Here is a 13642-nt window from a genome sequence, read left to right on the forward strand (position 1 = left end):
ATCCTGGCCACCTGATTTCTGAGGCTGTGTAACTGTGGAATAACCTCTTGTGACAAATCCACTGTGCATGGATTCGGACAGTATTAGCAGAAGATTAGAAAACCAAGAATAGTTTCTGCAAATAGATTCATTTTAAGCAAGGGAGGCTACCCCCAGCACACCTGTTTGTGCCAAAGTGCAAAAAGCTACTGGCAGGGCTTGAATTTTTGTCAGTCTGGGGTTTCCCTGAATCATAGTAGCAAGATGTTACCCTCTTCTGTAACTTGCTAAATTACTAGTTAGTCTGCAGCCAAGGTCTCAGTTTCTAGAAAAGGCGGAATCTTTTAAACTCCTCAAATGAGTTTGAGGAGAGAGGGGGAGAATTTCCATGAGAACCATTAGACAGGAGGCATGTTTTGGAGCTGTTGATCTTGAACTTGGGAGATACTTCATCACAGTTAGTGAGAAATGCAGTCCCTGCATAGGAGCTTTTAGTAGAGGTTGCCAACGTGAACTGCAATGTTAACTGGCATTCCTGCACTGCTGGAAATGAAAAGCTGTGAAGTCTCTGCTGTGGGAGACTGCTGTGTCTAAGAAATGAGTATTAGAAAGCTTTGGCATGGGGTTTGGAAATATTTTCTCCCACTGTATTGCTGATTCCAGGGAGTCTAGATGAAGTCTAGATCAACTCAGGTGTATCAACTCCTAAGGATAAGCAGGCTTCATAATTTTTGTCTGTTGGACGAGAATATTTAAAGAGCGACCAGCTTGATGAGAATGTATTGGTTATTTCTGAATGCAGGTTTATGAAGTGGTATACTCACTTATATGAGTGGTATACTCACTATATGCTTAAGCAGATTTAAGCCTAAGCTTTAAGGAACTCTCTCTCCTGGGGGCTATCTGTATGATAGGAATACAAGTGCCATATTATTTATATGAAAAAAATAAGCTCATTCACTATGGCTGATATGCTTTGAACAGTGAAATAAGTGAGGGCAGATAACCAAACACACAAGTTCATATAACAGATTTGAGCAGTGAAATTCTTTAAAGAATTATTTTCTGGACTTTAGGACCTAAGTAATTTTTTATTTATTTATTTTAAAAACATAGTTATGGGGGTGATGTTTTAGACCAAGTAGCAAAAGCTGCTCTATATGAAGGTGTAAGATGAGCTGAGCTGTTCTAATGGTTCATCTCTGCTGAAAGGGAATATCCTGATCCTACCTGTGAGCTCTGGTACTTGCTCATTCTTCCACTAAGCCAGTACATACTGCTAATACAGGGGAAAAAGCTTGAAGATGGGGGGTGGGGATTCTGCTGGGTTAGTGAATTGATCTGACTTACAGGAGGCTCAGTCAAGCACTGCAGATAATGAAAGGGCAGGGTGGAGGAGAAACCCTTTGCTTGGAGTGCAGGAAGGGAGAGGAAGCTGAAGGGAAGAATCTTTCTGTAGTGAGCTGTTGATACTAACTCTTTGTAACAGTCTCCTTCTCCAGGAGATATACTAGAGCTCATTGCCTCTACCCACAGCATCTTTGTAAAAAGGGACCAGTTTACATGGGCTCAAAGGGACATACAGCAAGATTGTGTAAGAGAGATCTTTAAATAGGTGGAGTTTGGGAACGTGTTGAGTCAGTAGTTACTGTACAGGCTTTTTGTGTTTTTGCTCTGTCTCTAGGCAGCTACTAATGGCTCTTTTTTTGTCCTGATAACACTGTCTCTGAAGTGGAGAGAGATGGATTTGGTGGGTGGACTGCTCAGTGGGCAAGACTGGATGGCTGCATGCTCAGAGTTGTCCAAGAGCATACCAGGGATGAGTGGAATCTTGGTCTAGCAGAGGGTGTTCCCCCCCATGGGTGGGGATTTGGAACTATATGATCTGTAAGGTCCCTTCCAACCCAAACCATTCTATAAATTAGTTGGGAAAACAAAATAGAAGTCTTAGGGGAACAGTCATACCATGACAGCACAAGAGGCCTTCTGTATCAGCTAGGTCTCCCTGTATTCCTTCAGTACTGACTGTGCTGAGCAACTAGTGGCTTTGGAGTTTATGTGAAGGTAGAGAATGCAATCTTGGCTTCTTATCAGATCATGTAGTACAGGATGACACTGAATATATAGTTCCAGGAGATATTCCTGCTTCTGCAACTTCTGCATTTTAAAGGATGGGGTGGGAGGGAGAAGAAAAAATGCATTTATGAAAGATAGAGTGGTATGTGACAAATGGCAATGTCAGTTTTCCATTCCTACTGACTGTGTAATTGGCCAAATTGTAAACAAAGATGAGAAATACTTGACCCTAAGTAGAGTATGCTCTGTATAAGAAGGAGGTAAGCAGGATGTTTGTCAGAAATTTACTGTGGTGCATTATAGCAGTGCCATGTGAGTTGCTCCATTGTGTTTGAGACTGAAAGGAAGAATGTGGTGTTGCCTTGTAACCAGAGGGGATCCTGTTCCACAGTAGTGCTATCCTTCCCTGAGCTTTGTTTCTTAAGATGATTACTTTGGTTTTGTGATACCTTTCTGTTCTCTGTGCAGTCAGGAATTGGACAGGCTGATTTAGAATATCTGGTATCTTCATACCCAGCTGGCCTGCTGCTTTTGAGAGGGAAGAAAGAACCTTTAGGGTTGAATTTTGTGCCTAGTTTATATTAGGGAATTGAGGACCTGGAGAATAAGAATACTTTCAGATAATGAAAATGGAGAGAGTTGTAAAGTCTGTGTGTGTTTTCAGCATGGAAGAGTTAAGTATTTCTAAAGGAAAAAATACTTTGTACGTTTACTGAAAATGAAACCTCAAGCACTGGAAAAATCTCATGTATATATGACTCTGCTAGTCGGTACTGAAACAGGAAATATGGGAGGGTTAGAGCATAAACATTTGGGAGAGGGCTGACAAATACAACATGACTTACTACCAAGCTTCTCAGCACCCTCCCCCCAAAAAGACACCACCACATCCAAAAAAATGCAAGGATTGTTTTTAGAAAGACCAGGTCAGTAAGAACAAAGAATTGACCCAAAATAATAAAAGAATTTAATAGATGATAAGAAACGGCAGTGAAGTTTTTATGGTGTGAATCAACTTGGAAAAAAGGTTGTAGTGTATCTGGACCTGCCCAAAAAATAATCCAAATGGAAAAATCTTGACATTTGCTTAACTTTGTGACTCAGTTTGGGATAGTATTGCAGTTAATTTAGTGTTACATTTAGCAGCACTAGTGAAACTGAATTTGGTTGCTAAGCTTGATAGGACATGAAAGAGTATTATGTTAGTAAAAATCACTTCCTTCAAAACACTGTCTGCCAACAGCCCTGAAGAGAAGATGCATTGGTGTTACATTCTAATTGTATCAGTTGTTTCATCTTAATATTTAGGATTAAATGGAAAAGAATCAGTTTCTGGAGGAAAACTTGGAGTAAGCAAAAGAAATTGAATATATTGAGGCGCATACACTGGACAGTAAATGATCTCATTTTGAAAGCTAAAAAACAGATAACGATATAAGAAGTATAAGGCTGCAGTGTTCTAATGATGGGAACAGAATAATGGAATAGAATAACAGAAAAAATCCCTTTATTTTTAGTTCTTAATGTGTCTGTAAACAACTGCAGGTGCCTGCAGATGCGGTTTTGTTGCTTTGGTCCAGTTCAAATACAGTTAGTATCTTTTTGTGCACAGAGTTGTATAGAAAGAATGAAAAACACAGATAATAAATCGTGGAAATTTCATTTTCAGCCACCTGCCTAACTGGATAATAATAAGCCCAATAACCTAATGGTCAGTATTATTTTCACAGCTTAAGGTGATGAAGTTTCAGGATGAGTTAGAATCTGGGAAAAGACCCAAGAAACCAGGCCAGAGTTTTCAGGAACAGGTTGAACACTATAGAGACAAGCTGCTCCAGAGGGTAAGAAATGTTCTTTATGTTTGGCTCTGATTCTGTGATAGGCTTTTATTGAGTTTATCAAATGTAAGGTGGCATTAAGTATAACAGCACGTGGTTCTGATCAAAATTCTACTCTAATGTCGAACTGCATGTCTAAGTCCAAGTGCTTTCTGCAGAGTAGATAATAATCTCTCTTTTTAATCAAAATCATGTAGTATTTCACACTGTACAGATGGGTATTGTTAGAATGTTTTGAAACCTTAAAGAGGTCACTTCTGGATGTCCTACATAAAGCAAACTGATAGGTGTGGGAAAGGGAGAGCTGTCAATTCAAGATGATTGTCAGACTTTCCATTTTGCATTTAGTAACTGATGAGTTGTGCTAAAGGAAGAGAAAGAATGGTATCAAGCAGCATATGTGCTTCTGATTCTCCAGTGTCTTAAGATTTCCTGGATAATTCAAGTTCATACTGTCACACAAAAGTTGATTAATTCTGTGTCATTACTGCTTTTAGTAGTCCTCTCTGGACTATGAAGTCAGAGTGGCTTTAAAAATTAGCATCATATATGTGATGTCATGTGATCTTCTATCTTTGAAACACAAAAAAAGAACATGTAACCATTTGGACAATGCAGTTAGAGAGAGATGCTAAGTGACAGTTGGCTTCTCTAACATGGTTTGTCAGCCTGACAGATCAATGATGAAATGGGGTACCCATGCAGTTTCTGGGAAGCTAACTACAAACAGGCAGTTTGCACCAGGTGTTGTCTGTCACTTGTTTGCATTATTTAGTGCTCAATATTGGACCAATTTGCTAAAGTCATTTCACACAGTACAGTAAACAGTCTTGTAAGAAATTTAAAAAGCTGATCTCTGAAGGAGATTTAAACAGTTGAAGGTAGATGTTAACAGTTAAGTCTTTTATATTTTATTAGTAACTTTCCTCTTAAAAATAGCTGTATCTGAAAACTTCCCACTTCTTCAGTGTTTTCTGTAATTGAGGAAAGAAGTGAAAAGTGCAAGTACAGTAAGCATGGAATGTTTAGAGAGACAGTAGCATAAAAATCATAATCCTGTTAACTTTCTTAGATGCATTGCATTGAATTAGTTCACCTAGCTTGCAATATGTTACATTTTTAATTACCCCACTTATTTCCGTTTAAGGAAGGTTTATTGAGTTGATATTAAGTGTACATTTAAAAATAACAACCCCATATTTCAGGAAACAACTGTATATTGCTAATAAAGTTAGGTTATGTAATAATAACGTAGTTCTGGTTCTAATTGAATTTCCCCCGAACTTGGTCATTGAACATAGTTTATATCTGTTTCTAGAATAACCTTTCCAAGAGTGAACATCCTAGTGTTATTATATGTGATTAAGAGAATTGGAACATAGCTATTTAAAATACTGTTTATTTATATTTATCAAACGGAAATAATGAGTTATGCTATCAAATAAGCTAGGTACATCTTAAAAACTCACTGATTTCAGTGGAATTAACAGTAGCTTGCAATAGTAGATACGAGGGTCAGGGCCACTTGAAAATTGGACTGCTAAGTCTTCCATGTAAAGAGGATGTGAGACCAGATGAGTATACTTGTTTTGGTATTTCCTACACTTGTGTTATTACCTTTCCTCCCTCCTTCCCCCTTAGCTAAATAACTCACCCCTTCTCTGTTGTCTTATGGGGTGTGCAGGGCATATCTGGGGTGTTTTGTCATGGAAGGAATTTTTTTAATGCCAGTACTGAAAGAAGCACATGTTTTCATCTCTGTGTTCATATTTGCTGATAGTTCAGGTTTGGTTTTTTATAATTAGTTTTCTAACTACTTGACAGACAAATGAAATGTGCTCAGGGTATATAAATTCTTTCAAATTGGTCCTGTTGTTATATAGAAATTGGTTGTTCTGTTGTTTGTTTGTTTTTACAGAGTAGATACTAATGCATTTTTGTTTAGTCTTCAAATGTCTTGTAGTTATGAGATTATCTCACTTTTCAGTTTGGATTAATGAAGGTGAATGCATATGTTTTAAGTAGAAAGTGGTTCCTGGTGTTTCATGTTTAATTTAGTTTAGAAAATCTATTGCAGCTGTGAAGTTTCCCTTAAATCTGTAAAATTGATGACTGCTCATTTCTGATGAGATACACAGGCTCTCTCACCTAGGGTGACATATTTCATGTCAGTGTTTGTGTTAAAGTATTTCTGCTGTGCACAAAGCAGTAGCAAGGATTTGGAGGAGCACGTATGGAGTGACTTTCAGTTCCTTCCCAGATTATGGGCTGTGTTCCTCCAGTGCTTTTATGCTGTTCGTGATTTAGCTTGATTGTCTTTAATAATGAGTCACACCTCATCTGAAATCATGAATGCTTCTAATAATTTAGGAAAAAGAAAAAGAGTTGGAAAGAGAGCGGGACAGAGACAAAAAGGACAAGGAAAAATCTGATTCCAGGTCTAAAGATAAGAAGGAAAAGGAGGAATGTACACCCACAAGAAAAGAGAGGTATGGCTTTCCTTGGAGTAAAGTGGATAGAAGGAAAAAACCCCTCACAGTTACTATCTTTGTATACAATGGCAACTTTGAAACTATGTTGGATCGCACATCTTACTTTAAAAGAAAACCATAAAACCATTCAACCAAAAAAAACCCTCCAAAAATGGTGTTTTGGATATTAGAACATGCTTCAAAAACTTAAAGGAACTGTCATTTTCATCCTGCCCCAAGTGACATACCCTTTTAACAGAATCCCCTTTTGGCTAATGTGGGCCCTGAGGAAACATGTTAAAATAATAACAAGTTGAAGAGTATATTTACAGAAACCTGTACCTTAGCCATGTCACAAAATATTTGTGGAGGTTGAAATATTTTTAATCTCATAGTGAAAGTTCATCAAAACAAGCTAGTTCTAGGGTAGCTGATTGTACGCTCTGATCTTCTAACAGTTGTAAAACCAAACTCTGCTGTGGTATTAAGTGTAGATACGGTAAAATTCCTTGCTGCTCAGGAAACTGTGACAGAATGTTTTTATACTGCAGTAAACGAAGATGAGTCACAGGCCTTAATTTATTTTTCTGTCTTCTAACCAGAGAAAATCTGGTGCACATGTTGAACTTAAAAAATAAAAACCAAGTAATATAAAGCCTACTGCTATTGAGATCCTTAAAGTGATCTGATCTTACACTGGCAAAAGGAAATATGTACAGAAAGGAATGTGTTTTCTGAGCACACAGTATCCCTTCTCTGATTGTGCATGTACTTAACTGGATTTATTTGCTCACGAAGGAAGAGGCGGCACAGCGCTTCCCCGAGCCCGTCGCGCAGCAGCGGCAGCAGGCGAGCAAAGTCTCCGTCACCGAAATCGGAACGCTCGGAGCGCTCGGAACGGTCCCACAAAGAGAGCTCACGTTCTCGGTCATCACACAAAGACTCCCCCAGGGATGTCAGTAAAAAAGGCAAACGGTAAGCTGGTATCTTCTCTGTTTTGTTGTAGAGAGTTACGCGCACAGGCGTGTTTTGGTTGGGGTTTTTGTTTGTGTGTTTTGCTTTTTGAGTTTAGCAGAGCACGTTTGATTGAATATTTTCTTTAGTAATATTCCTGGTTAATATGTTTGGACCTTGGTGTCTGAAATGTATGCAGACTTTGGTCTTGATAGCACAGGACCCTTTGCTGGTTCTGTGTTCTCATTTACGTGAGAAATACTGCTTTAAACCAAAGCACCTTGCTGCTTTATTAGCTGTCTCTTTTCAAGGGACAAATCTGTAACCCATAGAACTTGTAGAAATATAGTGAGCATGCAGTCTTTCACTGGTGATTTGCTTACATGAAGCTCCTCTCCCACGGTTTGTTTTTTTTGGTGTGGTGGGTTCTTTGTGGTTGTTTAGGTTTTTTTTTAAATTTATTTTAATTTTTTTTAAAATATTATTAGATACCGATTACATATTTTTGTTTCCAAAGTAGGTATTTTCTAATCTCCAGACTGACAATAATATTTGTCTGTAGTTAATGTTAAATTTGGGCTGAGATTTTATTACTGTATTAATCCTTCTGTAGCTCAGAACTTGAAAGTTCAGCTTCCACTTCCTTAAGAGGTGTGGAATATCATACTGATACAAAATTCCTCAGATACGCTGAGGGAAATTCCTAGCTGTCAAGAAAATCCTAGTACTTATTTGCAGTAATCAGGTTTTTGTGCTGTAAGGAATACAGGAATTCAGATAGAATCAGAAAAGTATTTGGATGGGTTTTGGGTTTGTGGTTTGTTTGGTTTTTTTAGAGTTAATATGGTCATTTGATTTAGATTGTATCAGATTAGGTGTGGGTTAGATGACAGGAAGTATCTTCAGTGTCCTCTGTAGGATTACATCACAAGCTGAGCATACTTGAGAAACAACAGTATTTCAGCATAACATAATTTAACTTAACTTCTAATTTCTGTTCTTTTCTATATGGGTATAGGCCACTAGTAATACAAGACCTGAGGTGGTTGAGGCAGCTGTGGAAGGTTGTGAATTCCTTATGTTTAAGGAGGACATGAGTTGGTGGTGGTTTTCTTTTTTTGAAGCACTGACATTAAGCCCAAAATTTATTAAAAACCTAGGAATGCAAAAACTGCTGCCTTCTGAAGAGGAAGTTGTCATTTTGTTACTTCCCTTTACTAGAGGAAAATACTTGCTACCTTGTTGAGCTCAATAAGTGAATGTCAAGTAACTGCAGAAAAAGTTGGTATAATCAATTAGTATTTGACGTAAACCCAACCTTACTTGTTTTGCAGGTCGCCATCTGGCTCCAGGACACCCAAAAGATCAAGAAGATCACGATCCAGATCCCCTAAAAAGTCAGGGAAAAAATCCAGGTCTCAGTCCCGTTCTCCTCACAGATCTCACAAGAAGTCAAAGAAAAGCAAACACTGACAATGTTAATATTTTTTATGATGCTGTCACTTACTGGAAATGCGGTTTTGTTTTTGTGCCTGAACAGTCTGTTAAAAAACAAAAAAGCATTCCTGATTATTTTTTTTTTTGTGAATGCACGTGTATACTCATGAGTATCGGCATCTGTAGACCTGTCATTGTTTTATATTGTACAAAATATCTTCATTGTGACTATTTCCCAAAAGAAACATTTTTGTGTTTAGAAGTTTCATCAGAAATGTGTGTAACTGATCTGCTGGCAGTAGTGATATTTTGTTTTAGAATGTTGTGACATAGCAGAAATAACTCCAATGTTCCCCCTTTTTGTAGCTTTGACAATTTGAATTAGATTTCAAATAAAATCTGAACAGAAAATTAAGATGTTGTTTTCTTGCCCCACTGGTGATAGAGATCTCTAAAGGAATTCATAGTCTGTTTGGAGGTACTGTGTATTTCGGACACACTATGGTGCTTAGACCTTTCAGTAAAGTGGTAGCTTTGTTCCTGTGTTCAGTAGTTCACTATCCAGATAAAAGCACCTTCTGAATCCAGTGGATGGGTTTTCTTTCCTGTCATGATACTTCATTGTAAGAGCAGCTGAGCAGCCTGGTACCTACCAGGACAAGCTTTACAAGAAAATTTTTGCTTTGGATTTCCCCATTTCTGAATTGTAGGCAATATTGGTAATGCCACAGTCATGCTTGCTTTTGTTTTTTAGACAGGGCCTCCCTCTGCAGAGATGCATCATGTATATGTGTATGTACATCATATATATGTGATGCATCAGTAACAAGCCATGCAAGGGGAACGATAAAAGGATAGTGAGCCTGAGGCTTTGTGACTTCTTCCTTAAGCACAGGCACAATAATTGCAAGCTACCATATGATATTCTCTTCTAAAACTGATTTTTACTCCAAAAGGACAGCTTTTACGTTATTTTATTGAATTTATTCCTCTGTTGTGGAAATTATTCAAAATGAAAAAAAAATTAAATTTTTATTACGTATTTTATTTATTAACTTTTCTTTAAATGTCAGGCTTTCCCTTCTCCAGATGTGCTCTGTGTTAGGCATTGATGTGGCTTTGAATAGCTTCACCTTGGTCTCTTATCATGCAACCTTTCGGGGCGGGGGTGGGATGTGGGTTGAGAAATGGGGAGGGTTCAATGTTTATACTTGGAGGTGTGGGCAGTTTGTAATAAAAATATAAAATTAAAAGGGATCTGGCCTCCTGTGAGCTGTTTCTAAAAGCAAAAGCTGTACTTGGTACAGGCACAGGGTGCTGGATGATGGCTTGCTAATGCACTTGTGTATCTACAGGTTTTACACTGTTAAGAGTTTTGTAAATGTGTATATAGCTTAAGAGTCAACACTTGCAGAAGCAGGATCTAAAAAGACTTTGCAAAAACGTGGGTATTTAATTTTTGAAGTGATACATGTAACTTTTTCTCCTTTTTTTTTTTCTTGATAAGGAGACTTTGTTGTAAGATTGTATAAATTGTTGCACAAGTGAGACGGGGTGAGTTCTCTTTGCTAATGGGAAGGGCGAGATGATCTGCAATATGGGAAATACAGAGATTGCATGTGCACTGAAAAGACTTTCTTAGTATTGATTAGATGCATTGATGATGAGAAATGAATACAGCTTACTTGTTCATATTTTATTATAAAGAATTTGTTTTAGAAGTATGCAGAGTTGATTTTTAGATCATTTTCTTTCTCCCTGCAACATAAGGTGCTTCAGATGTACAGGTTTTGATAGCTGAACTGTGTGAAACTAAGTGATTTTTTTCTTAAATGCAGTGCATTCACACCTGGCACAGGCTAGATGAGGTTTTCTAGATCAAAAAGTAGGTACTAAAATCAGTTAGGGACAGGAGGAAACCTAACTTTAGAATAGGAATGATTGCTTTAGATCCAGTTAACTTCTTGAAAACTATGACTTTTATGTTGTGGTTGTTTATAAATGGGAGTGATAACTGGCAATGTTCTAGGTGAAGTGAGACTAAATATAGTTTGCCACAGGAACACTCTCTGCAGAATCAATTGTGTATTTGACTTAAGACCTAAAAATCTTCAGGGTAGAAAATCACTTGGCATTATGGGTTAGCTGTACTTTTCAATAATTAATTTTGATTTCAGCTTTTATAGAACTCTCATCAGTGATTATAACAGGCTGAAGCCAAGTAGGTAGAGAGCTAAAGGAGCATGAGCATTAGATTTATTTTGTAATGGCTTTATTATGCAATACCTTTTTTCAGTACCTTTATTGTCTAAATACTGTTCTCATTCCTCTTGTTCTTTGCTTCATATCCTGGGGTTTAGAAAAGCTGTTTGGAACCTGATAGTCTTTTAAGAGCAATTAATAGTCTGTATACTTAACTAGGTGCTTGGTTTTTTATTTTTCCTGTTGAAAAGAGCATATTTTGATTATACTTTTTTCATTTTCTTCCTTTGTATTAGGAATAACTTTGTTTATACCTTGATTTTTCTGCAAAGAAAGGGGTGGAGGAGACAGTGTCTGTTAACATACCTTTTGTAAAAGATGTAAATTAATTCCAAAGACTGAAAGTGAAGCTGCCTGTGAAATTTATTTTTTCTTTGGGTGATGTTGCAGTGACCAAGGTGTCATCACAGTATGCCATTACTGTGTGACTTGTTTCTTCTGCTTTGCAGGGTTAAATGGTGAAAAATCACCTAGCTGATGTAGAATGGGGTAACTTAAATATTGATCCTGGGATTCAGGAAGTAGCATTGAGATGAATCCTTGTGGAAAAAAGCTACGGCATGAGCAGGGGTGGTGCAGTGTTTCCAAGTGGTTTTCATGGTTGTGTAGGAGGAGGAGGAGAGCCCATGATATTCACAGATACCCCCAGCCAGTGAGAGCTGACTTCGGGAGGGGAAGGAGGCATGAGTGGGTAAGGGGCGTCCCTGTCCTCTCCCGCCTTGCCGTAGAGATGATATCGGAGGGAGATACTCTGCTGTAGCATTCAGATTTTCCCAAAGCAGGGAAGCAGCATGGCTGGCTACTGCCAAGCTCTAGCATGGCTGAGAGCGGTATATGCTCAGGTAGGTACTGGAGACAGCCATGCTGGCATGTTTTGGTGAGCCTACCCAGCTCTCTCTAGGATGCTCAGACACTTAGGCAAAGGCCTTCCAGGTACGGAGCTGCAAGTTCTCCGGCTCTTCTGAACCAGCCCTGACCCCTGCGAGTTTTCTGTCAGACTTGGACTCCAGCTTGGCATGTGGGTCCTGTCACAGTGGAGAAGCTACTTGGTTGCACAGTATCCTTCCAATGATGAAATCTTTCCTTACCAATGTGACAGCAGCGTTTATATTTGAACTGATTTTTTTTAAACTCTGACTTCCTTTGACTTCTCTGCACACCAGCTGCGTGTACCTTTGTTATACTATTTGAGGAAGAGTTGGTTTCTGGTATCAGGGTATTACTTGGCACAAGGCACTGTGCATGTGTTCTCTTCCCCCCCCGCTTCCCTCTTGAAGGTTTTGAAGTGTAAGAATAAACCTGTTAGGAACAAGGGTAACAAATTATGTTTTCCAAAGCATATATTTAGAATCGCAACTACCACATGAGTTGGTCTGTCCCAACGGCACCGCGTGTACTCCCGCTTTCTGCTTAAGCCCATGTGAATGCTTCAAAGTTGTTGGATTACTGCATTCATTGGTTTTTCTGCACCTAAAACTGCCATTTTCATTTACAAACTTAGAATTATGCCCACCAGTGCGATAGCTTTCGGACTTGTACTGGTTTTAGTAATAAATTGGCGGCAGATTTTATAGCTGAAACTGTAAACATTGTGTCAGACTTCCAACCTGGCATGAGTACTGCCCAAGAAGTCTTGGTTACTAAATGAGAATTCCACTTTTGTACTTAGGGGGTTCTTGGGGATCAACTGGTGTTTGAGGCATGGTTTTGGCAGGTTGAGAAGAAAATCTGTGCTGTGTCTGAACTGTGCCTGTGTAGTGAGCTCATGTCAGGTGAGTTAAAAACCAGCATCTTGTGATGAAAAAAGCAAGGTCAGCCAAAAAGGACATGTCTGCTCTGAGCATCGTTGACTGTAGGCAGCTTGGGGATTTTTCTTCCACGTACATTTAGAGTCTGTTGGTAGAGTTAACACTTAATAACTAAAGATTAGAAGCCTTGTTGTATTTTTGCAGATGGATTAAGGTCTGAGCTTTTAGTTTTAGATTGGTGGCTTACTGTACTTTCATATAGCCGCTTGAGGAGTCTGGGGAGAGGCTTCTCAACTGTTGGGGTCCACGCTGAGTACTTAGATAAGGGCACGTGCATTTGGCTGCATGAAGGTAAAGGTAGTTTTGAAGGATATTGGAGTTGCTTTTCTTTTTAGTAAAGTTTTGCAGTTGCAGTTTCTTTTTAGTAAAGATTGGCCTACTACCTATGCATTTTCTTTCTGGAGAGATCTAGATTTTGGGGCAATTGTGAAGGTCCAACAAGAAATGGTGAATTATCTACATCTGAAGACTGCAAGAGTGAGCTATTGCAAGACTTTCAGGTGTTCATGTCGCTGCTCTAACTGCTGCTCCTCAGTAAGCAAGCTGCTCTTCTAAGAGTCATAACTAAAAGGCTAATTTATTTTTCTCCACGTGTATTTTCCCCATGCAGGATTTAGAAGTTTAAAACAATCACATACTATTTTTTCCTCCACCTGATTCTGTCAGCAATCAGTTTTGATGGGTAAGCCCGTTCCATTTCTCAGACCTGATGTCTAACCTTTTGCAGGGATGTTTTACTGTCAGAAGCTGGAAAGTTTTCTGTTTGTGGTTATTTGAAGAGGAAATGGTAGTTCCACGTGAGCTCTTTTGTCTTACT

At 38.6% G+C, this 13642-nt stretch overlaps 1 protein-coding gene across 5 annotated transcripts in view; it reads left to right on the forward strand.

Annotated features, from left to right (window-relative positions):
• The window catches only part of U2SURP (U2 snRNP associated SURP domain containing), a 43708-nt gene extending 34319 nt beyond the window's left edge, over nucleotides 1-9389 (forward strand). For 4 of the 5 annotated variants that reach the window (XM_084267084.1, XM_084267085.1, XM_084267086.1 and 1 more), the window contains 4 exons: nucleotides 3786-3896; nucleotides 6264-6382; nucleotides 7163-7339; nucleotides 8653-9389. In XM_084267084.1, the coding sequence (XP_084123210.1) occupies nucleotides 3786-3896; nucleotides 6264-6382; nucleotides 7163-7339; nucleotides 8653-8791 (546 nt within the window). In that variant the 3' untranslated portion in view covers nucleotides 8792-9389. The remainder of the gene's footprint in view (nucleotides 1-3785; nucleotides 3897-6263; nucleotides 6383-7162; nucleotides 7340-8652) is intronic. The other variant, XM_084267087.1, reaches the window with a different exon arrangement.
• The last annotated feature ends 4253 nt before the right edge of the window (nucleotides 9390-13642 follow it).

This window comes from Gallinula chloropus (genome assembly GCF_964237585.1).
Source record: "Gallinula chloropus genome assembly, chromosome: 8".
Taxonomy (NCBI): domain Eukaryota; kingdom Metazoa; phylum Chordata; class Aves; order Gruiformes; family Rallidae; genus Gallinula; species Gallinula chloropus.